Source organism: Ictalurus furcatus, chromosome 10 (assembly GCF_023375685.1).
Source record: "Ictalurus furcatus strain D&B chromosome 10, Billie_1.0, whole genome shotgun sequence".
NCBI classification, from domain to species: domain Eukaryota; kingdom Metazoa; phylum Chordata; class Actinopteri; order Siluriformes; family Ictaluridae; genus Ictalurus; species Ictalurus furcatus.
This window is the reverse complement of record NC_071264.1, coordinates 17,955,867-17,980,858: the sequence shown is the minus strand read 5'-3', so window position 1 is coordinate 17,980,858 and position 24,992 is coordinate 17,955,867. Positions and strand designations below refer to the sequence as shown.

Sequence of the window (24,992 nt, the reverse complement as noted above, 5' to 3'; positions counted from 1 at the left end):
ATATATATATAAACAGTCATTCCCTCACCTGTAAACTTATCACTTGAACTTACTTAGACAAAAAAAAAATCTCTACTGAATATTTTATGAAAAATGTTACAGCTATACCTCTGACTGTTACAAAACACTGATGCTGCAGAGACTGCTTCCATAAATGTTCAATAAACGTCTCCTTATAGAAAACTTTGTTCTTTAATCTAATTATGTGGAACAAGCTGTTTAAGATCCTGTGAATGAGCTGTTACTATAGAAACAATAGTATATGAGAACAAATGAATTAAAATCAACCTGTGAAATTAATCAACACCTTCTGACCAACCAGAATCCAGAATTCTCTAGTACTGTGGTATAAATGTTAACAGTGCAGTACGTCTATGTGCTGCACTTACTTTCATCAAACTGCCCTCCAGGATCTGCCTCATCTCTGTGTCCTTTGCAAGATCAAACACAGTCTGACCTGAAAACACACCAGGGAGAAAACTCAACAATGAATCAAAGCATCTAAATCATCACACACTCTCCTCCATTCATACTGTAGGAGACAACCAATATATTACAACATGCAGAACTACTATTAAACAGGGTCATCAAAAGCAGAATTTCATTTCCAAATCACTTAATTAAGTAACTCCATCCTCAAATTTTATTTTGGTAATTTTTTTTTTTTTTTTTTTTTTTACAGTTACAGAGTTACACCCACTTTAACCCAAGAATAGTCTGTAGAATAGCTGACATGTGTTTGTACCAGCTCAACTTGACTCGTTTCATGCTGAAATATACTGATACAATAATTTTTTTTTTTTTTTTTTACAAAATAAAATCTTCTGAAAAAATTGATTCTTTTACTAATTTTGTGTGTGGCAAGAATAAACCAATACAAAAATAAAACAAAATGGTGTTTCCTTGATTTCCTAATTTCATTTCAAAATGAAAAATGAATACAAATGCTATATTCAAATAAATTTAGTGCTGCATTAACTACTTTTAAAAGTACTGAAAACTGTTTTCTGGTGGCAAATGATTTCCTTTGATTCTTCATTTATCCATTCATTTATTATTATTGCGGTATATTCCTCAAAATAATTTTATGGAGATTGTTTTTTTTGTTTTTTTTGTTTTTTTTTTACATATTTTAGTGCATATACCATTTCCCATTTTAATTTTGAAAGAATAAAAAGGAATGAACGCAACATACAATACATAGACTGGAGAGAAACAGCATTATAATTCTATATATAATAATTCATAATTCTACTTCACCAAAACAAGCCTCCAAGTAAAAAATTCTTAGTTTTTATGTGTAATGCAATACTTTGTGTTTGTCTGAGTTTTGTGTGAGCCGATGATGAGGATGATGTTCTTTAGTTACCGTTCTTGTTCTTGATGTTGGGGCTGGCTCCGTTCTGCAGCAGTTTGACTGCACAGTGTTTCTGGCCTCTGTATGCAGCACAGTGTAATGGCGTGTTACCCAGCAGGTCTGTGCAGTTGATGTTTGGAGGTTTCTCCCTGTTCAGCTATGTTCAGAGAGAAACAACATGTAACACAGACTTAGCTAAACATCCTACATTAGAAAATAACAGCAATGACTAGACCAGCACTTCTCAAATTCAGTGTAGTTATGCGAGTAGGATGGCCAATTTTTTTTAACTGTATTACCCCAGTAAATAAAACTCTTTATATTGTCGGGCTGTTGACTGGCAGGAAGGTGTTGATTAATTATCTATAATAGCAGTTCTGAAAACAGTGTAGCTGCAAATCATAGTTTATTTTACTGCGCTTGTTCTAATATTCTAAAAATATTATCATTTATACAAGGAGTCTCCAGTGTCGGAGGTAAAGCAGCAAGTCTGCAAGCTGAATTTTTTTCTCCATTTTTTTAAAATCACAACAATAATACAAGTACATCTTGCTCAAAACTTGTCATCACTAGCAAACTGCTGTGGTATAAGAGGAGTAAAGCACTTCTGGACATGCTGTTATAGGAAAATATATCAGTTTGGAGTGTCTTTTGGAGTGTCACTTTGTGAGTTTATTGACTTTTGTGGCTAAAAACTACAAGTTAGAGGTAGATGGTTGGCTTACAGGAAATGAGGCCCCACAAAATATAAGAAAGCAATGTACATATCGCTTATCAAGCAAGAATGCACAATGAAGAAGGGGAAGGAGAGTAACCTTCCCCTTGAGTTAAGCACAAACAGTTTATAGTGGAACTAGAAATTTCAAAACCTCATAGATCACACGCTAATCACTAGGCAAAATGTTGCGCAATATGTTTATAATGCTGGCTGCTACACATGATCGTGCAGGTGATAAGCTGTAGTGCTGGTACTGTACCAGTTTTAACAGGGTAGTTGTGGCTCCTTCTCGAGCTGCTTCTAACATCTGCTCCTCCAACTTCCTCTCTTCAGTTCGTTCTGCCGCTGACAGAGCAAAAAAAAGTATCAATATAGAAAAAACAAAGTTAGAATACAAAGTGATGTTGCAGTCTTCAGTGGAAAACTGTAAGCATACATTTCCTGTCATGCATCAATTCCATGTGAGGAATCACTGCTTTGGTATGTGCTACATCACAGTTTCGAGTAATTTCCAAATTTCAAAAACAAAACAAAAAAACAAAAAATACTATACACAAATAAGTGTAAAACACTTTTAAAGGAGTATATGTTCAACATGTAATTAGAGTTACAGTACCACATCTCAGCATAATTTCCAGCCCAACTATGTCTCAAAAAACACACAAAAAGTCCTAGCCCCAAAAGCGTAAGCTCTGGAAAAGAGAGACTAATTTTTCTTCCTTTTCTCAGTCTTTGCATAGGAAACAAATTCACTGTGGTGTGCACGTGTTTCTGATTTACAGCATCTGCAATACACCTTTTTTTATAATCACTTGGTACGAAAGCTAAAAGAAAGCGAAACGCTTTCTTACCATAGTCCTTTTTTGTGAAAATTGATTCGATTTCATTCTAAGTATTTGCTTTAAAACAAACTCAGTCACAGACTATTTTGTTTTGCTTTATTTTCTCCCTACCAACCAGGGAGGGTGAAGCTACCAATCGGGGAGGGGGCAGGCTAACATGTGCTTCCTCTGAGACACATGACACCAGCCAAACACATCTTTTGTGAACTTTTGCTCAGTCTGCATCACAGGGCAGCATAACACACTCAGATAAAAGAGCTATCTTCCCTCCGCGTGATTGACGGGAGACAATGAGTATGTCCGTCCCACCCAGAGACAACACACATAGCCACAGCTCCTTCGATTCCCAGCCATCGCTGTCATTCGAACTCACGATCAAAAACCCACCAGCAACCTTGCAAACCTTGCAAAATAGACTATTGGTGTAAAAAAAAAAGAAAAACCCCCCCAAAAAACGATTGTGGCAACCCTGCATGTAATCCTACGGGAAGAGGCCTTGCAGCATTTTTCGGTCACAGAAAGTCTTCCAAAAATGTCAAAAGTTCCACTTTTGAGAATAGTGCCAAGTGAAGTTTTTTTTTTTTTGCCTCCTGACCAATCAATCCTGATGCAAACGTTATTTATTTTAAAAAATTGCCTTATTAATGAGCAAATATAAGGAGATTTATGCCATTCCACATGTAGTAAATCACACATCGTGCTGCCATTCGAAGCACAGACTAAGTGACAGCCTGCAGTAACTCACAGTCTAGTAACCCTTTCAGTGTAACAAACTATTACTACAATCAGAATGTTATGTAACGAACGCAGACAAACAGTGATAATAGCAATGAAATGTACGGGGACTGCTATACTAAATTGTTTTGGAACGCCGCTTATCCAATCAATTTAGTGGACCAAAACTAACTGTTCTATATTTTAAGCTAATTAAAATGTTATATAACAGTAATTTTACATGGTTTGTTTTTTTTTTACTGGATGGATGACATTTTCTCCACCTCCAACCGTCCCACCCCACCTTAATTTCGAACCTCAGTTTTATGTCACGTCCTTGATAATGTGAGTGGGCATACCCTCTAGCATGCTCCTGATCTCCTCATCGTGCGTGATGTCTTTGGGAATCTGAGCCGAGCCGTTAATGACTGAAGGACAGGCATCATACTGAAGCAGCAGCATCACCACCTCCTGCACAGAGACACAGAAAACCGGACAAATAAAAGGCAGAAAAATTCACATTCATTACACGGTCTAAATACAGTGTTAATAATGTTCAGACCTGAGTCAAGGAGATTTTTAACTGTTTCATGCATACTTATGCACAGTCCATTTAAAACTGTTTTAGGAAAATATAAGATATAAATCACCTCCAAATCATTTGAGACCATTACTGTAATTGAACATAAATCATTTATAATATTTCCATTGCTCTATTCTCATTGTCTCTGGCATATCTTTGAAAAGTTTCTACACAAAATGTACCTTAAAAATTTTATTTAAAAATTGTAAGAATTCATGCAAGCCACTTTTGAATATAAATGATATTTAGAAAAATTCTACTGAATGTAAATCTGGGAATGTTTCTAAAATAATTTTTGCATTCAAGAGTTAATTTCCAACATTTTACTTTTATAATAGATAATATTTAGCACAAGAGCTAAATTTATTAATAATAAATTTGTTTTTGCATGAAAAAAAATCTAACAACAAAATTAGATATACCTCTTTTAGAAATAACACTTACACACTTTTACAGTTGAGTTTACATTCCCCAAAGAAAAAAAAATCCAAGACAGTGAAATTTTTGTATGAAATCCACAAATACTGTTTCAGCACTCATAAAATGAATGGAACATTAATATAACGTACCTGTCGTCCTGTGAATGCTGCTTTATGGAGTGGTGTGTCTCCTACATTGTTTGTCAGATTGGCATCTGCTCCAGCCTGAACATGAGATTCAGTGAAATCCTTAGCCATTTTATTGTTTAATTAATGAAGAAAGTTTATATAATGACGTGTACCTTTAGCAATTCCTCCACCACATCCTTGTGTCCAAAGTAGCATGACAGATGAAGAGCAGTCCATCCAAAATTTGACCTGTTCTTGCCTGAGAGCAAGAAATAGTGTTACAGTCAGCATTAAATATATAAGAAATAAAACACAACAAAGGAAAAGTGCCATCCCTGGTGCCCCCTTGGTCGAAACAACACTTTGAAGTTGCCCACTAGGGTTCCCCTGTAGCAGTTAAAATGTGATTAAGTGACCTCTAGTGTGCAACTATGGTAGATAAAATGTGATAAGGTGCCCTCTAGGGTGTCCCTATGGTAGATAAAATGTGTTCAAGAGCCCTAAGGGCTACCTTTCACATGAAAGAAAAGAACAAAAAAAAAAACATGATGAAATGCCCTCTAGGGTGTTACCATGTGCAAGAAAACATGATGCCCTCTAGGCTACCCTACTAATGAAGAATAAGTGACGCAGTGCCCTACAAGGTTCCCCTACATGTAAGGAAACATAATGAAGTGCCTTAATGGGTGCCCTTCCCCCACCCCTTGGACATCCTGTGTCTGCCCTGTCCCTCTTTAAGCTGTTACTATAAAACCAATAACATATTCGAATAAACGCATTAATGTACACTAGTGATTTATGTTATAGCTGGAACTACTGTCAGAGCTGCTGCTAAAGAAAATCAATCAACACCTGCTGACCGATCAGAATCAAGCATTCAAACTCAGTCTGTCTTTAAGACAAATTATTATTTTATTTTTTCAGATAAACCTAAGTCTAATGCTAGAAACTATATAAGATGGGCACAAAACTATCAAATGTGATGCACACACACACCATACCTTTACAGTTGATGTCAAATTTAGTTTCTTCTCTTATTTTAGACATCAAAAGGCTTTGAATTCCTGGCAAGTTCCCATTTCTGGCATCCCGGAGAAAATGCTCTTCTGGATCCAGCTCCTCCATTACTTAAAAAAAAACAAAACACAAACATTAGTGGCCCAGACACTAACGCCTGAGGAACACCACAAACACTTTTTAGACAAAACAATTTCTGGGAAAAAATTGTGACGATAAAAGACCTCTTTGTGGATATTCTAATGTACTTCCTGGGCACATAGCACAGTATACATACTGAGCTAATTAACACAAAGTCCTCAATGTCAACATTCTTTTCAAGACAAACAATAAAATACCAAATTATTAACACTGTTGAGAACCTAGATTATGAACAATATATAGCTACAGTGCCCTCCATTAATATTGGCACCCTTGGTAAATATGAGCAAAGAAGGCTAAGAGAAATTGTCTTATTGTTGAACCTTTAGAACTTTTGTTCAAAAAATTCACAAAAATACTCTGCTCTATTATTAACACAGGGTTATTTAGAAAATATATATCTTTGTTAAATATAGGTGTGCAAAAGTTATTGGCACCCCTATGAAGTCATATGAGAAAAATATATTTGCAGTATATTCCCACTGATTTTTTTAAAAAAATTGTACGCTTGGGTGACTAAGAACAGGAAATTGTTCAACCATGACTTCCTGTTTCACAGGGGTATAAATATGAGATAACAGATAGGCCAAATTCCCTTAGTCATTCATAACAATGGGTGAGACCAAGGAATATAACTGTGATGTGCGGCAAAAGGTTGTTGAGCTTCACAAAATGGGAAGTGGCTATAAGAAAATAACAAAGGCATTGAAAATGCCCATTTCCACCATCAGGGCAATAATTAAGAAGTTTCATTAAACTGGAAATGTTATGAATCAACCTGGAATTGGACGTGTGTCTATATTGGCTCAACGCACTGTGAAGAGGATGGTTCGAGTGACCAAAAAATCTCCGAGGATCACAGCTGGAGAATTGCAGAAGTTAGTTGTGTCTTGGGGTCAGAAAGTCTCCAAAACTACAATCAGAAGTCACCTACATCACCACAAGTTGTTTGGAAGGGTTTCAGGAAAAAACAAAACTCAAGCATCTTCAGTTTGCCAGACACTATTGGAACTTCAAATGGGATCAGGTTCTACAGTCAGGTGAAACCAAAATAGAGCTTTTTGGTAATAATCACCAGAGGTGGTTTTGGCAAACAGAGAGGTAGCCATATGGAAAAGTACCTCATGGCCATGATTAAATATAGTGGTCGGGCTCTTTAATGTTTTGGGGCTGTTTTTCTGCCAGAGGACCTGGACATTTTGTTAGGATACATGGCATCATGGACTCTATCAAATGTCAACAGATATTAAATGAAAACCTGACTGCCTCTGCCAGAAGCTTAAAATGGGCCATGGTTGGATCTTCCAGCAGGACAATGATCCAAAACACATTAAAAACCAACACTAAAATGATTTACTGACCACAAAATCAAGGTCCTGCCATGGCCATCCAGTCCCTTGACTTGAAACCCATAGAAAACCTGTGGGGTGAACTGAAGAGGAGAGTCCACCAGCATGGACCTCGAAATTTGAAGGATCTGGGGAGATTCTGTATGGAGGAATGGTCTCAGATCCCATACCATGTATTCTCTAACCTCATCAGGCATTATAGGAGAAGACTCAGAGCTGTTATCTTGGCAAAGGGAGGTAGCACAAAGTATTGACTAAAAGTCTTCACACCCTTCTTTGTTAATATTTACCAGGGATGCCAATATTAGTGGAGGGCACTGTATATACACAGTATACTGCAGAATTTATCAGTTATTTCCTTATCCTTTTCATTCACTCATCGTAACAATACAGTCACAAAAGAAGCAGATAAACTACTGTCTTGTGACTTCCTTACCCTGACCAGGAAATAAAAATACTGCTGTGAGGCAGTGTAGCACATGATGCTGGTTTGTTTTACATGCCTTTTCACAAAAATGTTGGAAGTAGCTTATCCAAAGACAATGATTCCTTTTATTAAGAAAGAGCTCTTGCAAGTCTTGGTGACTGCAATGTGGTTTAATTACAAACAGCAGTGGAATCAGACTTCACATTTAGGTAAAAGTTTAAAGGAATAAAAGACTCAGTTAGGAATGAAAAAAAAATCTTTATACAACATTATTTTCTGAAGTGTTTTATTCCACTTTTATTACAAAATTCTAATTTATTACAACTACAACTGTATTTATTTATTAATAAACATGTCATACCTTATTTTCTTGAATCTGGATTTCTCTGTATCACATTTGTCCGTCACAAGAATTTTTCAAAAAAAAAAGAAGAAAAAGAAAAACATTTTTTAAAATGACAATTTTACCAGCAGCCAAAAAAACTGATTGAAATTTTTAGAATTTTATTAGATTGTGAAAGACAATATATTTCTATGTTCCTGTATCTCATCTTTCCATAATGATTCTAAAGAAATTAGTTAGTCCCTGTTATCATTTACATTATAGCAGCTATAAACAGACTCTTCTTCTCCCGCTTGAATTTAATAAGACAAAAATATGCAGCTTGTAATGTTACAAAAAGCCAATTTGTTAGAAACTGGATCAGTTTAAGTTCTTGAGTGTGTCATGGATGTGTAACTGCTCTGATGGACATTTAGTCGGCATGTGGAGTTACACTTATTAATGCTACATTTTGGAACAATATTTCATCTGATGTTTAGTAGTGTAGGATTTGCGATCTAAGACTTTAGACTTATTTATTACCTGCCAGTGAATTCATCCCTCTTCTGCTAGTGTCTTGATCTGATTAGGACTCAAATGCTATTGGGAATTTTAAAAGGGAAAAACTATTTTACAATTCCCAGTAGTCTTAGTGCTGGACAACGATATCTTGCTTTATTGATGTCCTTTGTTGGTTGTGTGCACGATATAAGATGAAAAGCAGCCATAATAGCTATAATTCATAATAGCTATAATTCAAACTCGTGTATATGAACTACATGACACCTTTGATAGTCTTAAAGTAAATTAAAGTAAATAGCGTTTAATATTTGGTTGCGTATCCCTTGCCTGCAATAAATGCATCAGGCTGGCGACCCACTGACATCACCCAACTGTTACTTTCTTCTTTTGTGATGCTTTTCCAGGCTTTTACTGCAGCCTCTTTCAGTTGTTGGTTGTTTTGAGGCATTTCTTTCTTCAGTCTCCTCTTCAGGAGGTGAAATGCTGTTCAATTGGGTTAAGGTCTGGTGATTGTCTTGGCCAGTCTAAAACCTTACACTTTTCCCCCCTGATGAAGTCCTTTGTTGACTTGGCAGTGTGTTTTGGATCATTGTCTTGCTGCATGATGAAGTTCCTCCAGATAAGTTTGGATGCATTTCTCTGTAAATTGGAAGACAAACTGTTCCTGTAAACTTCTGAATTCATTCTGCTGCTACCATCATGAGTTCCATCATCAATAAGGATTAGTGAGTCTGTTCCAGAAGCAGCCATGCAAGCCCCAGCCATGACACTACCTCCACCATGCTTCACAGATGAGCTTGTACGTTTTTAATCACGAGCAGATCCTTTCTTCCGCCACAGTTTTTCCTTTCCATCACTTTGGTAGAGGTTAATCTTGGTTCCAGAAGTTTTGTGGCTCATCTCTGTATTTCTTTGTGAATAACAATCACGCTTTCTGATTTTTACTGCTGATGAGTGGTTTGCATCTTGTGGTATGGCTTCTATATTTTTGCTCTCAAAGTCTTCTTCGAATGGTGGATTGTGACACCTTCATGCCTGCCATCTGGAGGTTATGTCATGTTGATGTCATTGTTGTTTTGGGAGGTTTCTTTCTTTTCCTTTCCTCACAATGTTTCTGTCATCATATGCTGTTGTTTTCCTTGTGTGTGTGTGTGTGTGTGTGTGTGTGTGTGTGTGTGTGTGTGTCTATAAGCTGCAGGGTTTTTTGTCTTATTAACTTCAAGAGAGGAAAAAGAGAGGGGCTTTTAAATATACATTAAATACAACTATAAACTCATAAAGCCTACAACCGGTCATTCTTTAATAAATAACTGCTGTGTAAAATGAGGAGCAAAAACACTTCTGCATGTGATGTTAAAGGAAAATAATCAACTCACTATTTATTTTGATCTTCAGTGAACGGGGGAAATTTAATCACATGCAGATTCTGCTCTAAAGCAATCAGCAAAGGTGTTTCGGAGAATTAAAATGTCACTTTCATGCCTTGCTCCTGTTTTGTATGAAGCCTAATATCTAATAGATCTTTTATTGTTTCATTACTAAACAAGTACTTTTAAGATAATTGATCTGGCTAATAAATATTAACATTTAATAGCATGTTAGGATGTGACTATTTGTGAAATCCAGGTATCCAGTTAACCTTTATTTAGTTTATATATATTTAGCTTATTTAGTTTTATATATATATATATATATATATATATATATATATACACACAACACGAGATAATCAATGTTATTCACTTCACCTGCCATTGGTTTTAATGTAATGGCTGATTGGTATATATGCAGTATCTCAGTGAGTACACCCCTCACATTTTTGTAAATATTTGATTATATTTTTTCAAGTGACAACACTGAATAAATGACACTTTGCTACAATGTAAAGTAGTGAGTTTACAGCTTGTATAACAGTGTAAATTTGCTGTCCCCTCAAAATAACTCAACACACAGCCATTAATGTCTAAACCGCTGGCAACAAAAGTGAGTACACCCCTAAGTGAAAATGTCCAAATTGGGCCCAAAGTGTCAATATTGTGTGTGGCCACCATTATTTTCCAGCACTGCCTTAACTCTCTTGGGCATGGAGTTCACCAGAGCTTCACAGGTTGCCACTGGAGTCCTCTTCTACTCCTCCATGACGACATCACAGAGCTGGTGGATGTTAGAGACCTTGTGCTCCTCCACCTTCCGTTTGAGGATGACCCACAGATGCTCAATAGGGTTTAGTCCATCACCTTTACCCTCAGCTTCTTTAGCAGGGCAGTGGCCGTCTTGGAGGTGAGTTTGGGGTCGTTATCATGCTGGAATACTGCCCTACGGCCCAGTCTCCAAAGGGAGGGGATCACGCTCTGCTTCAGTATGTCACAGTACATGTTGGCCTTCATGGTTCCCTCAATGAACTGTAGCTCCCCAGTGCCAGCAGCACTCATGCAGCCCCAGACCATGACACTCCCACCACCATGCTTGACTGTAGGCAAGACACACTTGTCTATGTACTCCTCACCTGGTTGTTGCCACACACGCTTGACACCAACTGAACCAAATAAGTTTATCTTGGTCTCATCAGACCACAGGACATGGTTCCAGTAATCCATGTCCTTAGTCTGCTTGTCTTCAGCAAACTGTTTGCGGGCTTTCTTGTGCGTCACCTTTAGAAGAGGCTTCCTTCTGTGACGACAGCCATGCAGACCAATTTGATGCAGTGTGCGGCGTATGGTCTGAGCACTGACAGGCTGACCCCCCACCCCTTCAACCTCTGCAGCAATGCTGGCAGCACTCATACGTCTATTTCCCAAAGACAACCTCTGGATATGACGCTGAGCACGTGTACTCAACTTCTTTGTTCGACCATGGCGAGGCCTGTTCTGAGTGGAACCTGTCCTGTTAAACTGCTGTTTGGTCTTGGCCACCATGCTGCAGCTCAGTGTCAGGGTCTTAGCAATCTTCTTTTAGCTTAGGCCGTCTTTATGTAGAGCAACAATTCTTTTTTTCAGATCCTCAGAGAGTTCTTTGCCATGAGGTGCCATGTTGAACTTTCAGTGACCAGCATGAGGGAGTGTGGAGCGATGACAGCAAATTTAAAACACGTGCTCCCCATTCACACCTTAGACCTTGTAACACTAACAAGTCACATGACACCGGGGAGGGGAAATGGCTAATTGGGCCCAATTTGGACATTTTCACTTAGGGGTGTACTCACTTTTGTTGCCAGCGGTTTAGACATTAATGACTGTGTGTTGAGTTATTTTGAGGGGACAGCAAATTTACACTGTTACACAAGCTGTACACTCAGTACTTTACATTGTAGCAAAGTGTCATTTCTTCAGTGTTGTCACATGAAAAGATATAATCAAATATTTACAAAAATGTGAGGGGTGTACTCATTTTTGTGAGATACTGTGTATATATATATATATATATATATATATATATATATATATATATATATATATATACATACACACACACACACACACACACATACATATATATAAAACAAAGTAAAATGTTAATTTAATTTCCTCTTTGAAAGACGTAGTAATTTACACTAGTGATCAGTTTCAAATGAAATCCAGAAGCACTAAAACATCAGAAATAACATTAGACATTGCACTATAAGCTTATTTCGAGGAACTGATATGCATAATATAGTCCTGTACATAAAATTATAGCAATAATATCGTTACTGAGTAAAAAATATTCTTCAAAAAAATCTATAAAATGTGATAAACCTTTATTAAGAGAGGAAAATAGAGTGAATGAAACAACGTAAAAATTTCAGCTTTTTTTTTTTTTACATTATTGCTACGGATTAATCATACTGAATATTTCTTTATATTATTTATATTTGAACTTTACTTACCACAGTGTGTGCTTTAACACATGGCTTTCCTTTCCCACCCAAAGTGATGCATCCTACTGAGAAATATATATATGTATATTAAAAATATATATATATATATCCTCACGTTTCTATATTCCCACACATAGGTGAGCTATGTGATTCCTCAAAGTGCTGAACTCTTACTGTTTTAAATAATTCTATATATTTAAAGCCTTCTTATTACTTCCTTTCCGTGAAGTCACTGTATTTTTTTGCTGAACAATTTCCCCCAACAGACAGCAGCACACGGCATCAAAACACAGAATTACAACCAGCAGTTTAACAGCTGACCACGGGATAAATACCAAATCCCTCCTTACTGTACATGAAGTGTTCAATGTAGGGTGTATGAGCTATTATTTTGTACCCTAGGTAGTGCGCGTAAATAGGAAGTAAAGAGTGGTTTTGTATTCGGCTTTTCAGGGGCGGTTAATCAGCACTTCCAGGTTTTAAAAACAACATTCCATAGTCAAAATAAAAGTAAGACGTAATGAAGTAGCTATAAAAACTTCAGTTTATTTTAGATTTTAGTGCCAAAACAAAAATAGCAGGTATTGTCAAAATAATGTTATATAACATATCACAGGTCTCATCAACCGATTAATATATCAGAGCACGAAAAATAAACGTATACATGTTTTCTTCGTTACGTTAACACATATTTTGATATTGACACAGAATCAACCTTTAAATTCATTTTAAATGTTTGTAGAAATAAAAATTGAAATCTCATTGTTTACCTACCAGATAAATATAATTCCTAATTTCATCCTAATTAATTTTTAGCTTGTACTCTTTTATAATCTTTTCTTCGTTTATCATTTTTAGTTTAATATTATATTGAAGCCTCTGCTGTTGTTTTATTTTGTCAATAGTCGTCTGCTATCATAGGTTGAATCTCAATTCACTATATAGTGCACTACTTAGAGTGTAAAAGCCCGTTCATGTATCCACTCTATAGGGCGATTAGAAAGGGGGGGGGGCGCCATTTAGAATTGTGCCAAAATGGCGGCGGTCGTGTCAGACGGAGTTTCAGCTCCTTTACCTGGACGGTGCGCCTTTTACGTGGCGAAAAAGAAACGTTACTGTAAAATGGTGGTTGGTAACGGAAAAAAGTTTTGCGGTGAACATGCAGTATGTTTTTATTTATGTATTATTTACCGTGACATATGTATTCTGTCCAACTGGTTAGCCTGTTAGCCACATGCGCGTGAAGGTAACTGACACTTGCTGAATTCCTTCACGTGTGTTTTGTTTGTTTGTTTGTTTGTTTGTAGGATTCAGATAATGAGAGGAAACGGATCCCCTGCCCTCTGGACCCAAAGCAGTAAGTTAAGTTTAAAGCTCATGAAAAATAGTTGATGTGGTCTCTGTACAGCACACATTCCTCACTAATCTTCAGTCAATAAAGGTTATACTCGGTGCTGACATTTTGTAAAACTCACTTATTTGGAAAAAAAATGTATCAGAAAACTTTTTACATTTTTAAGCAAATATTTATTTCTCCTGACAGCACTGTGTTTGAGGACAGTTTGGCCAAACACCTGAAAAAGTGTAATTCGAAGGAAAAGCCCAAACCTGTGAGTATTTCACCTTTAACAGTACTTTTTAATTTCTCACCGCACAGATATAATCTTCTTATGTGCATGATTGTAGTAAGGATGTCAATATTATCATCGTTCCTATTGGGATGTGGCACATTTTGAGCAACTACTACATAAATATATAAATTAGATTGTTTATGGTTAAAAATAATTACATTTAACAGAATAGGTACCCTGAGCATGTTGCATATTAGACTTTATCATTATCATGTGATCTTCACTGATGTCTGAATTTGACTTTTTTTTTTTTCTTTTAAATCTTAAACTCCATTCATTGACTTGTTTCTCTATGTTCACTGTGATTAATGGTGTCCCATGTTACCCACAATCCCATTGAACTCTCTGCTGATAGTGGGGCCAGTAGGAGAGCGATGCAGTGCCACTTTCTATCTAGTCTTTCTGTCTGTCTAGCTGTCTCACCTCCTCATCTGTACACTCAGCTTAAACAGATCACCTTCCAAAGCTTCAACTTTCAGGCTAATAACACTGTTAAAGCCATCACGCTCATCATCTTGTAGATCGCTAACTAGCCAAGTCGTTTAGTTGCACTGCATTCTGGGACTTTGAGTCTAGTGTTTGCACCAATGTCTCCACTACTTCTAAGCTGGATTACTCCGCTAACAGCTAAACATGTCCCTAATGTTTGTGATTGTTGAAATTAGAGATCAACTGATGTTGATTTTTTACATTTATTTTTTATAACAGATGCCGATACATATTATTTGCATGTTTATGTGCCAGAGAACCGATATTTATTTATTGTTTTACTTCTATTTTTGACACAATGATAGCACCACCACTGAACAAACTGTTTTATGAATAACAATTTTGTCAATTTCACTTCCTCCTTGCATACAAAACAACTCTTATTTATATACCAATAAATAGAGGGGTCTGAAAGAGTGCAAAAAATAAAGTGCACTGTTACTAAACTGTCTTTTTTTTTTAATGAAAGCTTTGATGAGGTAAACAAATAAAGCACAAAACTAATTCTAACAAATAAACAAAAAATAGATACAGTGCTGCAGTGGCGGTCCTGCACGCAATTCTCAAAACACCTACAAGACGGCGCCATTTATTGGTGGATCCGATATTACAAAACTGATACCCTATTATGGAAAAATGCTTAAATATCGGGAAAACTGATTATCATTCTCTCTCTCTCTCTAGTTGAAGTGTTTTCTTCTGTTGAATGCCTTCTCAGAGTGCCACACAACCGCTAACTTCTCACAGGAATAACGATAATACAGCACCAGCAATAGATCATCACCAGACTCACTAAATACACAACAGATATTTTAATGTAAACATACTTGATGTGTTTCAGGGTCGAGATTTCCTTCCATTTCATATTATTCTGTATGGTCATCTTGTCTGATTTGCTTTTAAGGTCTACTATGTGAAAGACATCAATGCTGGGTCTGTGACTGAAGAGGAAAACACCATAGATGAGGTAAAGACAATGTGATGCTGGACAAGATTGTGCTCATTTACGTGTACTTGTAAAATTCTCCTATGCCAACATCTGATACCAGATGGTAGTATGAGACATGCTTATGTTTCCCCTTATGTTTTCAATAATTTTCATGTTGAATGATGAATTTTATTGCTAACTTCTTGGAATAAAAAAAAATACCTTGTAGATAATTATAAAATAGAGGTACGCATTTCTTGTATCACCCATAAACTATGCAGGGGGATGCAAACTTTTGCATTTAAAAGTGAGATTTTTTTAATGTATAGATTTTAATTTATCCTTTTTAAGGATCAAGAAATGATTTTATCCTTTCTAAAATGCTGATTTTTGTTTGAAGGTGTCCATAGCTGAGCGATCTAAAGAGGAGCTGGATAGTCTTATTCAGAAATTGAAGACCGCGCTGAAAGGTATGCATAGGTTGAGAAGACCATTAAAAAAAATTTGGTAAACAAGAACCTTAGCTGGTCTTACATAAAGAGGACTCATTTTCTAATCGTTAAAGGAACAGTTTGGTCAAAATGTTTACATTTTTGTTTTTCAATGCAAGAATCAGGCTTGAGTAATGCATTGAGTTAAAGCACTTTATTATCCCTTTGCCGCACTTTCTCAGGATTAAACACAGAACCTGACACTAGCCTTCTCTCACATCCGGCTTTAAACGATGCTCTTAATGATCCCAAGAATGGGAACTTTGCTTTTAAACACCTCAAGCAGCAGGTAATAGTCAGCAACTGCTCAGCTAAAAAATAAAAAAAATAATAATTTGAACTGTACATGAACATGAGTTGTGTGTTTAACAGGCCTCGATCCTGGGGAATATGGAGGCTCTGGAGCTGCTTGGGCCAGAGAGGTGTTATGTGGAGTTTGGTGCTGGAAAAGGTAAACTCTCCCACTGGATTCACGTTGCCCTTCAGGAAGCAGAGAACGTCCACTTCCTGTTAGTAGAGAGGTCCAGTACTCGTTTTAAGGTATGCATTTTCAAGCACTACTCTAAAACCCAGTCAGTAAGTCCACATCTCCTCCTTTAAAATCCAAAAAAGTCAGAGGCCATGACTTCTTCACTACAACACAATAACAGAGGCCACACCTCGTTCTTTCAAATTCAGTCACAGAGGCCATGCCTTCACTAAAACCCAGTCACATCATCACTGTAGTATAAAAGTAATAAAGCACTTTGTGGTGTTCTGTTATAGGAAAAATAATCAGCTTTGAGTGGTAACAGTAACTATGCTACATTACACCACCCTTCCTTTCATTATTTTCCTAAAACAGCACAACACAGGGAATTTTAAACCTTATATAACAGATAAGATTTCACATTATTCTTATGTTACATTAAAAATCACTGATACACTATTGCTGTTTATGGTCTTGGGTTACATTTTTGTCTGTTCTTCCTTTCTAAAATGCATTTTATTTTCTCATTTGTTAAGGTAGATGGCAAACATAAAAACACAGACTCGACATTCGACAGGCTGCAGGTTGACATCCAGCACCTCGACTTAAGTGAGTGATGACTTTTCACCTAAACTAGGAAATTGAGATGTACAGTACATGTGTGTAATAATCTTTTCATGCCCTTTGACGTCCTGTAGGCAGAGTGCCATTTTTACAAGAAAAGCGACTTCCTGTAATCGCAGTGGGCAAACACCTGTGTGGTGCAGCAACAGGTGAGTTAATTCTGGTTCATTATAACCTTCTGTCTGTTTTCTTGTAGGTTATAACCAGTCTTTTTTGGCCTGTTCTTCACAGATTTGGCTCTGCGATGTTTATTTGAGCGCAGTGCAAAAGACAAAGACTGTGAGCCTCCCACTAAACGTATAAAACTGCAAGAAAAACGTGGTGAGGAAGAGACTCGTAGTATTGAAAGCAGCGAGGAGGTTGTGGTGTTGGGGCTCACAGTTGCACTCTGCTGCCATCATCGCTGTGAGTGGAGGCATTATGTAGGAAAGGACTTTTTCCGAGAGCGAGGTCTTGGAGAAACAGAGTTTTCAGCTTTCCAGCGCATGTCCAGTTGGGCTACATGTGGCATGAGCAGAGTCAAATCATCCTTAAATCCTGAGAAATCCACACAAGAGAATGTCGAAGACGGAGAAGAGGGTGAACATGAAGAGAGTTCTGAAAACATGCCTGATCATCTCAACAAGTGAGGATTTAGTGATTAGTGGAACAGATGAAGCCGTTATTGTGTTTGTGTGTGTGAGAGAGAGATGAACAGGGATGTGGGCGAGGAGGAAAGACTACGAGATGGACGGAGAAAGCGAGACATGAAGAGATTATGGAGGAAAACAGACAGGAAGGGAGTGAGAGACTATAAAATGGAGAGAGATTGACAGAAATAGAGATGGAGAGAGATATGGAGAGACAACAAAGGGGAGAGAGACATGGAGGGGTAGACAGATGGACAGAGGGAGACAGGAAGATGGAGAGAGATTGACAGAAATAGAGATGGAGAGAGATATGGAGAGACAACAAAGGGGGGGAGACATGGAGGGGTAGAGAGATGGACAGAGGGAGACAGGAAGATGGAGAGAGATTCACAGAAATAGAGATGGAGAAAGATATGGAGAGACAACAAAGGGGGGAGAGACATGGAGGGGTAGAGAGATGGACATAGGGAGACAGGAAGATGGAGAGAGATTGACAGAAATAGAGATGGGGGAGACATGGAGGGGTAGAGAGATGGACATAGGGAGACAGGAAGATGGAGAGAGATTCACAGAAATAGAGATGGGGGAGACATGGAGGGGTAGAGAGATGGACAGAGGGAGACGAAGATGGAGAGAGATTGACAGAAATAGAGATGGGGGAGACATGGAGGGGTAGAGAGATGGACAGAGGGAGACAGGAAGATGGAGAGAGATTCACAGAAATAGAGATGGAGAGAGATATGGAGAGACAACAAAGGGGGGGAGAGACATGGAGGGGTAGAGAGATGGACAGAGGGAGACAGGAAGATGGAGAGAGATTGACAGAAATAGAGATGGGGGAGACATGGAGGGGTAGAGAGATGGACATAGGGAGACAGGAAGATGGAGAGAGATTCACAGAAATAGAGATGGGGAGACATGGAGGGGTAGAGAGATGGACAGAGGGAGATGAAGATGGAGAGAGATTGACAGAAATAGAGATGGGGGAGACATGGAGGGGTAGAGAGATGGACAGAGGGAGACAGGAAGATGGAGAGAGATTCACAGAAATAGAGATGGAGAGAGATATGGAGAGACAACAAAGGGGGGGAGAGACATGGAGGGGTAGAGAGATGGACAGAGGGAGACAGGAAGATGGAGAGAGATTGACAGAAATAGAGATGGGGGAGACATGGAGGGGTAGAGAGATGGACAGAGGGAGACAGGAAGATGGAGAGAGATTGACAGAAATAGAGATGGGGGAGACATGGAGGGGTAGAGAGATGGACAGAGGGAGACAGGAAGATGGAGAGAGATTGACAGAAATAGAGATGGGGGAGACATGGAGGGGTAGAGAGATGGACAGAGGGAGACGAAGATAGAGAGAGATTGACAGAAATAGAGATGGGGAGACATGGAGGGATAGAGAGATGGACAGAGGGAGACAGGAAGATGGAGAGATTCACAGAAATAGAGATGGAGCGAGATATGGAGAGACAACAAAGGGGAGAGAGAGAGACATGGAGGGGTAGAGAGATGGACAGAGGGAGACAGGAAGATGGAGAGAGACCGAGCAGGAGAGACATGGAAGGGGAGCGAGATGGACAGAGGGAGACGGGAAGATGGAGAGAGACCAAGCAGGAGAGACATGGAAGGGTAGAGAGATGGACAGAGGGAGACAGGAAGATGGAGAGAGACCGAGCAGGAGAGACACGGAAGGGTAGAGAGATGGACAGAGGGAGACAGGAAGATGGAGAGAGATTGACAGAAATAGAGATGGAGAGAGATATGGAGAGACAACAAAGGGGAGAGAGAGACATGGAGGGGTAGAGAGATGGACAGAGGGAGACAGGAAGATGGAGAGAGACCGAGCAGGAGAGACATGGAAGGGGAGCGAGATGGACAGAGGAGGACAGGAAGATGGAGAGAGACTGAGCAGGAGAGACATGGAAGGGGAGCGAGATGGACAGAGGGAGACGGGAAGATGGAGGGTGAGAGAGAGAGAGATATGGACAGAGGGAGATGGACAGAGGGAGAGAGATGGACAAAGGGAGACAGGAAGATGGAGAGAGACAGAGGGAGAGAGTAACGAAATACAGAGAGAGGGTGAGAGATGGCAAGATATTGGGGGGAGCCATGGAGTAAGAGAGTCTGGGATAGTGAGCGATGGAAAGAAAGCTGGAAAAGAGGAAGAGAGATGACCAGCGGGGGAAGAAGAGAGAGATTGAGGGACGGAAGTGAGAGAGAACGATGGAGAGAGAAGGACACACGCACGCACAGACTGACAGACAGAGAAAGCTGTGCTTTTTCTCTCCAGGCATTTTTGGGCCAAAAGCTCTGGCCAATTTATTTCCTTTTCTCATATTTATGTGTAAAGGGTGATCTAACATGTTTAGGCTGGTCCAACATCTTTGTTGCCTTAAACTGATTCCCATTTTTAAGAAAACTGTATCCAAGTCAAACTGTTTCGTGGATGGACAGACAGACAGACAGAGACAGGAAGAGACTAAGATATTTGGATGGTTTCTGCTGAATCTACACAGCGCTGGTTAGATGGTGAATGTTCTGGGTTCATCGTGATCTCAGTAATAACTGCGTTAGTGTGTTCTCTCTCTTCCCCGTAGTGATGTTTCTGCAGAGGAGCGTGAGCACGTCGGACGCCTGTGCAAGATGCTGATCAACCACGGCAGATTGCATTACCTCCAGCAGCGAGGCTTCAAACCCAGCCTCAGATACTACACCAGCCGAGACGTGTCTTTAGAGAACGTGCTACTGACTGCGCTTCCCAGCTGAACGCACAGACACCTCATACGGAGATGCAGCAAAGAATAGTGATGAGCTCATTTTTAGTTTTCTCTTTTTAGGTCACTTGAGCTTTTGGACACAGTGTCAGCGCCAGAGAACAAAACGGCACTCACTAGTCCTAGACTAGGGAGGCGTAACACCTTTTACAGGACAGATGGGACAGGACAGGACAGGACAGGACAGATTCATCAGGACAGGAGGCAACAGCACCAGTAGCAGCCAGCATGCAGGACTGAGTCATGCCACTTCCTCTGTCATACTGTCCAGCATCACATTTAGGACTGATGTATAATTCTGGGATTCTGAAACACATTTTTGATGGACAGCAGGTTATTCATGGTCTGTGTAGGTTTCTTTTTTTAATTATTTTATTTTTGAAAAAGTCTATCCTAGCATTTGTGAGCACGGTGTACATTGAGTATGGCGTAACCTCTTTTGCGGGCTTCATGGATGTAATGGTGCATGAATTCTCGGCCGAACATCTCTCTATCGTTCTCCTCTTCTGCCACGTCCTCTTTTACATCGGGAAGAGTCACGTCGTACGTCAGAGGGTTGTCTCTGAAATTTACAAACCTGCCAAAACAGTCTCCCAATCAATAAAACAGGAATTGGACAGTCTTTGTCCAGAAAGTGAAAGTAACTATACCATCAGAAATAAATGCTTGTCGTTCATGTTCTGCGTCCGTTTCTACCAAGTGAACTTTATTTGTGTTTGGTCTGATTGCTGTTTTATTTGAAAAATTTGAAAAGGATGGTTTTCAGGTGTCTCCCATATCGCCATGATCATCGACCCTATGATTAACCATACATCTTGGCACCTCTGCGGTTAAATATTTATGGGAGCCATTTTCTGTTTTACGCCATCATTTACGAATGGTGTGTACCTGAGGTTGGTCATGTCCTCCATCAGTGGAGGAATGTCTCTCAGCTTGTTCCTGCTGAGCACCAGTGTGTCCAGGTTGTGCATGCGGCTGATGTTGTCTGGCAGATACTCCAGCTCATTTCTCTGGAGCCACAGCGTGTGCAACTTCTCCATCCTGGATCAAACAGGAAATTTAAAAAGGAATATTACATTTATATGGCATTTCAATGGCCTCAAGACCAGATCAAGCAAGGCAAGCCTATCTTATTTACAGAGATCTGCTCCATGATGACATTTATCTACCACAGGCTAAATGATTGATAAATGATGCCTAGGTCAGGGGTAAGGACACAATTGTGTGACTACAGTTTGTGTACCTGTGGATGTCGTCTGGTAAGCGCTCCAGTCTGTTCCCACCCATGTCCAACCACTCGAGAGCAGGAAGATTCACTACACACTCAGGAATTGTGGTAAATTGATTCATTGAAAGGTCCAAGTGGTGTAGTTTCTTCAGATTGTTGAACTGAGGGACCAATAACACAAATAGCATTCTCTGAAGGCGTCCTTGTTAAATAAGGGTTTGAACTCTGGTGCGGACCAAAACGACAGGTCCAAGAGCATCTGAGCTCAATGAGAGAGAGAGATTCTGAATCGGCTTGTCAACAGACCGGTTATCAGAATGCAGGATGTGACCAAAGATAACCAAAAACAAATTTCTGTTAGTCTGAGAAATTTATTTTTATTAAAATTGAGTGCTGCTATGACACTCGTATAAAAGCCACCAATGGGAGACCTACTACCTGTTGTGGAAGCTCATCCAGATCCCGGTTCATTGCCAGTTCCAGTCGCTCCAAAGACTCGCAGCTGCACAACTCCTCAGGTACACAGTTCAGTCTGTTGTAACTCACAAGTAGCTCTCGTAAATGGGTTAGCTTACCTGGTGAGAAGACCATTATACCATTAAGGAAGCATATAAAGACACAACACTATCCTATAATACTCCAGTGGTTCTTGGAGAACCTGTGTCTTGCATGTTTTAGAATTTTTCCCTGATTAAATCAAAGAGAAAAGGGAAAGTAACAAATTCATTGAGCAGGGTTACTCCACAATCAGAATTGGCCCGTACTGACCAATTTCTTTAGGAATATCCGTGATCGCATTGCGGGACAGGTCGAGAACGATAAGGCTCTGAAAGCTAGAGATGAAGCGTGGGATCTTCTGAAGTCCTGTTCGGTGAAGCTGCCATTCCTGAATCTGAGAGAGCTGGACCAGAGCTGCAGGAAGAGTCTGCAAATCCACATCTGTGAAACTCTATGGTGAGGTAAAGGAAAAACAATCGAATTCAGAGTTTCAAGAGGTACCTTCCATTCTTCGTTTTCAATGCGTAGGACGACCCTCCCATCCTCGGTCATAATTTTTTCCTTTAACTTGGCCAAGGTGATCCGATCCTCCCATGCCCCCGTCAACCTGAGTAACAGAGTAAAAAAAAAAAATCTCTTAAGCATAATTATTTTTTATGTTGTATAGACTGTGACCAAATCCATTGGTGGGTTTTTATTTGAAAAACACTTTTATCCAATTTCTAAGCACAAATTTGAGCCCTTGCAAAAAAGACTGCAGCTCTCTTGGTCTCACTGGTGCTAGATTTTCATGTAACTATCATGCAAACTTCACTAACTGCTAAGGCACCACTGCTTAGATTCTGAACCTTTTCAAGACTTCAGTAGAAGACTTGCAGTCTCTCATGTATCCATTCATTATATCACGTCAGTTACGCAATGTTATTTCTATCAGGCACTTCCACAACAAACCTTTTTGACTTTCACTTATCAACATTTCGTTTCTGGCCTGATAAGTTTAACTGTCCCAGTTTACCTGAATTCATCCTACTAGTGTTTGTTTTTTATTATTAAGAGTTTTCATTCATTTCCCAGTGATGATCTTCACTCACCTTCCCACAGCTGCTCTCTCCCTCTGCTCTTTCTCTCGCTTCAGTTCCTCCTTGTTCTTCTTTATCCTGGTTTCCCATAAAGCCTTGATGGAGTTCACCGTCCCAAAACACACAGTCACGCCAGTCATGATGACTCTCCACACGCTCAGCCTGTCTTATAACCTGTATGTCCCAGTGACTCTAACTCTAGCGGGGGTCAAATACCATGCTGTGGGGCAACAAATCAAGGAAACCAGAAGATATGGGACAAGATGATGTTCTAACTCATTCTAAACAACGTGCTCTACTGAAAAAAATTGTAGAATTGCTATATTGAAGACGGAAGGATTGACAGCTACGTAACACTACATAAGTGGGATATCACAATATATTTAGAAACTTATGAAAATAGACTGCACTTACCACTCTCATCCATTCAAATGCTCAAATACTACTGTGTCCCTTAACAACATTGTTCTTCTTGCCAGCGTGTTCAGGTTCTCACCAACCTTGTTAACCTCCTTAACAATCCCAACATGTGCACAGTGTTGAAAGGATTCCCCTGTTTGCTTAAAAACTCATTATCCTGATTGCGTTTGTCACTGGCACCCCCTCATGAAGCGTAACTCTGGGAAGGATCTAAAATTAGACGTGGAGCTGAGAACAGAAACGTCACATGGCAGAGCTAGTACAAGAGCAGCTGCCTCCTGACACTCATACCAGACAGTCAAACACGGTTATCTACAAAGAATAGCAAAAAATATCCAGATCAACAACCGGCTTTACAAAAAAGTAATGTAAAGTAATGCAATGGAGACGTTTAATTAGTCTACATACCTTAAAATGGCTGAATCATTAACATGACACATCTGCATTTAATCTTTAATCAAGTTAGTTCAAGTGTTTTTATTGTCATTTCAACCATATACAGCTGATACAGTACACAGTGAAACGAAACAACGTTCCTCCAGGACCATGGTGCTACGTAAAAAACAACACACTAACCACATGAGACAGAACTTAAATAAGATCTACACATTCTACACAAAGTGCACGTGCAGACATGTGCTAACACAGGACAGTACAGTAGCTACTAAAACGACAATAGGCACAGTAAGTAACAGTGTACACAGTTTTAGTGTGGAAGTGGCTGATATAACAGGTAGTGCAGAAGAGTAACAATATAATTTAAAAATGGTATAAATGTGAACATAACATGCTATGACTTAGTCTTCAGCAGGTTAGCTTATAAAAGTTAGGTCAGTAAACTAACTGAACAGAAACAATAGTTTTGAGGTTCCTGCTCCAGTGCTCCATGCCCCCTCTATAGCTGGAAACTGGTTAGAATAAAATAAAAGAATGCTTAATAACTTTACATCAAGTGAATAAAACCACAGCTGCTTAACTGACATTATTAGACTGTACAGCTGGACATATTCTTGTTACAATTCATTCTAAAAGTCAGTATATATACTGTAGAATCTACTTCAGTAGATTGTCCCTAAGCAATTTTGCTAAAAAATATTTATTTATTTTTTAAAAATGAAGCCCTTTCATAAATTAAGTGCTCTCACATCCTCCAAATACATTAGGACTAGCTTGCACTAGCCTACTTAGTCTAAATTGAAAGTAGTAGCATGTGTTGCTAGTCACTGACTACCGAGCTAGTTACTGTAGCTGTGACAAAAGGTAGACCTACACTTTACAATCACCCAAGAACATGGAGTGAACGTACAGGTAGAGGGGTCATCTCAATATT

The 24,992-nt window shown here is 39.0% G+C and overlaps 3 protein-coding genes across 6 annotated transcripts in view; 1 reads left to right on the top strand and 2 right to left on the bottom strand.

Annotated features, from left to right (window-relative positions):
• The window catches only part of osbpl1a (oxysterol binding protein-like 1A), a 37,763-nt gene extending 24,850 nt beyond the window's left edge, over positions 1 to 12,913 (bottom strand). For 3 of the 4 annotated variants that reach the window (XM_053634654.1, XM_053634656.1, XM_053634657.1), the window contains exons 1-9: positions 12,407 to 12,913; positions 8,058 to 8,098; positions 5,764 to 5,889; positions 4,936 to 5,021; positions 4,784 to 4,858; positions 3,991 to 4,102; positions 2,335 to 2,420; positions 1,370 to 1,514; positions 390 to 457 (exon numbers count right to left, since the gene is read on the bottom strand). In XM_053634654.1, the coding sequence (XP_053490629.1) occupies positions 390 to 457; positions 1,370 to 1,514; positions 2,335 to 2,420; positions 3,991 to 4,102; positions 4,784 to 4,858; positions 4,936 to 5,021; positions 5,764 to 5,887 (696 nt within the window). In that variant the 5' untranslated portion in view covers positions 5,888 to 5,889; positions 8,058 to 8,098; positions 12,407 to 12,913. The remainder of the gene's footprint in view (positions 1 to 389; positions 458 to 1,369; positions 1,515 to 2,334; positions 2,421 to 3,990; positions 4,103 to 4,783; positions 4,859 to 4,935; positions 5,022 to 5,763; positions 5,890 to 8,057; positions 8,099 to 12,406) is intronic. The other variant, XM_053634658.1, reaches the window with a different exon arrangement.
• Positions 12,914 to 13,332: 419 nt separating this feature from the next.
• trmt13 (tRNA methyltransferase 13 homolog) lies at positions 13,333 to 21,113 on the top strand. The gene is made up of 11 exons (XM_053635232.1): positions 13,333 to 13,560; positions 13,704 to 13,753; positions 13,940 to 14,006; positions 15,421 to 15,483; positions 15,845 to 15,914; positions 16,118 to 16,224; positions 16,308 to 16,475; positions 16,941 to 17,013; positions 17,103 to 17,177; positions 17,260 to 17,653; positions 20,261 to 21,113. The coding sequence occupies exons 1-11, from the start codon at positions 13,432 to 13,434 to the stop codon at positions 20,427 to 20,429; spliced, it is 1,365 nt and encodes a 454-aa protein (XP_053491207.1). The 5' UTR covers positions 13,333 to 13,431; the 3' UTR covers positions 20,430 to 21,113.
• Positions 20,831 to 23,746, bottom strand: lrrc39 (leucine rich repeat containing 39). The gene is made up of 8 exons (XM_053633974.1): positions 23,657 to 23,746; positions 23,255 to 23,462; positions 22,665 to 22,770; positions 22,434 to 22,590; positions 22,104 to 22,240; positions 21,681 to 21,826; positions 21,326 to 21,478; positions 20,831 to 21,014 (listed from the first exon to the last, which is right to left on the bottom strand). The coding sequence occupies exons 2-8, from the start codon at positions 23,380 to 23,382 to the stop codon at positions 20,831 to 20,833; spliced, it is 1,011 nt and encodes a 336-aa protein (XP_053489949.1). The 5' UTR covers positions 23,383 to 23,462; positions 23,657 to 23,746.
• Positions 23,747 to 24,992: the final 1,246 nt, after the last annotated feature.

Excerpts from the sequence above, each read along its gene's own strand:
- lrrc39 (XM_053633974.1), bottom strand. The coding sequence starts at position 23,382 with ATGACTGGCGTGACTGTGTGTTTTGGGACGGTGAACTCCATCAAGGCT. Across the intron at positions 22,241-22,433 it reads GGATATTCCTAAAGAAATTG|GTAAGCTAACCCATTTACGA; the intron begins GTCAGTACGGGC and ends TCTTCTCACCAG. Across the intron at positions 21,827-22,103 it reads TGGATGAGCTTCCACAACAG|TTCAACAATCTGAAGAAACT; the intron begins GTAGTAGGTCTC and ends TTGGTCCCTCAG.
- trmt13 (XM_053635232.1), top strand. The coding sequence starts at position 13,432 with ATGGCGGCGGTCGTGTCAGACGGAGTTTCAGCTCCTTTACCTGGACGG. Across the intron at positions 16,476-16,940 it reads GGTCCAGTACTCGTTTTAAG|GTAGATGGCAAACATAAAAA; the intron begins GTATGCATTTTC and ends TCATTTGTTAAG. Across the intron at positions 17,654-20,260 it reads ATGCCTGATCATCTCAACAA|TGATGTTTCTGCAGAGGAGC; the intron begins GTGAGGATTTAG and ends TCTTCCCCGTAG.